Source organism: Limulus polyphemus, unplaced genomic scaffold (assembly GCF_000517525.1).
Source record: "Limulus polyphemus unplaced genomic scaffold, Limulus_polyphemus-2.1.2 Scaffold13406, whole genome shotgun sequence".
In the NCBI taxonomy this organism is placed as follows: Eukaryota; Metazoa; Arthropoda; class Merostomata; order Xiphosura; family Limulidae; genus Limulus; species Limulus polyphemus.
In genome coordinates, this window is record NW_013679016.1 from 5767 (window position 1) to 9127 (window position 3361).

At 29.9% G+C, this 3361-nt stretch overlaps 1 protein-coding gene across 1 annotated transcript in view; it reads right to left on the reverse strand.

The window, feature by feature from the left end:
* LOC111084074 (platelet glycoprotein 4-like) overlaps positions 1–1599 on the reverse strand; it is a gene marked incomplete at its 5' end in the record, with an annotated part of 6291 nt that extends 4692 nt beyond the window's left edge. Inside the window, one exon of the mRNA XM_022380865.1 lies at positions 1530–1599. Coding sequence (XP_022236573.1) covers positions 1530–1599 — 70 coding nt within the window. The remainder of the gene's footprint in view (positions 1–1529) is intronic.
* Positions 1600–3361: the final 1762 nt, after the last annotated feature.

Sequence of the window (3361 nt, forward strand, 5' to 3'; positions counted from 1 at the left end):
CAGTACTAAATATCTTTATAAAATACCTACACAAGACAGTCTAGGTATCTTTATGTTACTTACACAAGAAAGTACTATGTATCTTTATGTTACTTAAACACGACAGTCCTAGGTATCTTTATGCTATATGCATACAACGTACTATTAAGTATCTTTATGTTACCTACACAAGACAGTACTAAGTATCTTTATGTTATCTACACAAGACAGTACTAAGTATCTTTATGTTACCTACACAAGACAGTACTAACTATCATCATGTTATCTACACAAGACAGTACTAAGTATCTTCATGTTATCTACACAAGACATTGCTAACTATCATCATGTTATCTACACAAGATAGTATTAAGTATCTTTATGTTATCTACACAAAATAGTATTAAGTGTCTTTATGCTACCTGCACAAGGCAGTACTAAGTATCTTTATGTTACTTACACACAACAGAACTAAGTACCTTTATGTTACCTACAGAAGATAGTACTAAGTATCTTTATGTTATTTACACAAGATAGTACTAAGTATCTTTATGTTATCTACACAAGACAGTACTAAGTATCTTTATGTTATCTACACAAGACAGTACTAAGTATCTTTATGTTATCTACACAAGATAGTACTAAGTATCTTTACGTTATCTACATAAGATAATACTAAGTATCTTTATGTTATCTACACAAGACAGTATTAAGTATCTTTATGTTATCTACACAAGATGATACTAAGTGTCTTTATGTAATACCTACACAAGACAGTAGTAAGTGTATTTATGTAATACCTACACAAGACAGTACTAAGTATCTTTATGTTATCTACAGAAGAAAGTACTAAGTATCTTTATGTTATCTACACAAGACAGTACTAAGTATCTTTATGTAATACCTACACAAGATAGTACTAAGTATCTTTATGTTATCTACACAAGATAGTACAAAATATCTTTGTTATCTACACAAAATAGTATTAAGTATCTTTATGTTATCTACACAAAATAGTATTAACTGTCTTTATGCTACCTGCTCAAGACAGTACTAAGTATCTTTGTGTTACTTACACAAGACAGTACTCAGTATATTTTAGTAATCTACACAAGACAGTAGTAGGTATATTTATGTTATCTACACCAGACAGTACTAAGTATCTTTATGTTATCTACAGAAGATAGTACTAAATATCTTTATGTTATTTACACACAACAGAACTAAGTACCTTTATGTTACCTACAGAAGATAGTACTAAGTATCTTTATGTTATTTACACAAGATAGTACTAAGTATCTTTATGTTATCTACACAAGACAGTACTAAGTATCTTTATGTTATCTACACAAGACAGTACTAAGTAGCTTTATGTTATCTACACAAGACAGTACTAAGTATTTTTATGTTATCTGCACAAAATAGTACTAAGTATCTTTATGTTATATACACAATACACTACTAATTAGCATTATGTTATCATTACAAGATTGTACTAAATATTCAAATTTTCATGTCTGTTTAAGAAAGTAGAAATGGTTTCAACTTACCGGCACAAGTCAGTGCTAAAGACATAAAGGATATCCTCCTTATCAATGTGAGGTGGAAACTGACTGCCATCTAGAAGACAAGTAGAATGTTGCTGTTTTTATTATTAGTCAAAAACCTAATTTACTTATAGATAACAAAAGAGCATTCTGTCCTAAAATACAGGTAATTTAAAAAAAGAGCTAAAATACTTAATATTATAACTCAAAAGAATCTTACTGACTACCTCACTTATCTAAAACACCAATATAGATGTGAATATAATAGTAAAACTAAAACATTCATCATAACACAAAGCTACAAACAACAACAACACAACCTTAAGTATAACATGTATACTAAAAGATATTCATCACAACACATAGCTACAAATAACAACAGCAACAAAGCTTTAAAAATAATACTAAAACATATCTGCAACAGATTCATACAGTGGAATCAAAGTTTAATGATGAACAACAGGAACAACAAACATTTGGGATTTGTGTGACGGTAAAAAATTTTATTAATTGAACTTTTCGGAAAGTACATGTTCTATCTTCAACAAGCTATACTGAAAAAGATAAAATATTAAGAACAAGAATTTTTTAAAGTTCCAACATTTTGTAAAGAGGAATTAAAATACAGAGTAAAAAAGATGAAGTCAATTAGAAAAACAAAAACAAGAAAGAATAGGATAGTGGAAAATGGTAATAATATTATACATGTTATAAGGTAGCGCAACAATGGTAATAATACTATACAAGTTATAGGGTTGTGGAACAATGGTAATAATACTATACAAGTTATAGGGTTGTGGAACAATGGTAATAATATTATACAAGTTATAGGATGGTGCTACAATGGTAATAATATTATACATGTTATAAGGTAGCGCAACAATGGTAATAATACTATACAAGTTATAGGGTTGTGGAACAATGGTAATAATATTATACAAGTTATAGGATGGTGCTACAATGGTAATAATATTATACATGTTATAAGGTAGCGCAACAATGGTAATAATACTATACAAGTTATAGGATGGTGCTACAATGGTAATAATATTATACATGTTATAAGGTAGTGGAACAATGGTAATAGTATTATACAAGTTATAAGGTAGCACAACAATGGCAATAATATTATACAAGTTATAGGATGGTGCTACAATGGTAATAATATTATACAGATTATAGGATGGTGCTACAATGGTAATAATACTATACAAGTTATAGGATAGTGGAACAATGGTAATAATATTATACAAGTTATAGGGTAGTGCACTAGCTAAGGGCCTAAAGTTTCACTTACCTCCCCCTAAACTGAAAATTCTGTGATTATATGTTCCCCTTTGAGTGCAGTTATAAAACTTTGAAATCTCAACATATGTTCATCAGGAATTGTCCCCAGAACTTTGTAAAAACCAGTTTCAAAAATGCTGCCTTGTCCTGATTTACAACCAGAACTCCCATAAATCTGGTTCCACCATCACTCATGAAGAATATATTGCTTTAAAGGAATTAGCTAATGTTCAAATATCGTCACCACCCAACCTAATAAAGGTACAGGTGTTGTTATCAAGAAAAAAAAATTAACATATTACTTTGTCACTATGAGTGTTCTTGGTTAGACCTTTAGGGCTGACTAACATATTACTTTGTCACTATGAGTGTTCTTGGTTAGACCTTTAGGGCTGACTAACATATTACTTTGTCACTACGAGTGTTCTTGGTTAGACCTTTAGGGCTGACTAATGTATTACTTTGTCACTACGAGTGTTCTTGGTTAGACCTTTAGGGCTGACTAATGTATTACTTTGTCACTAAGAGTGTTCTTGGTTAGACCTTTA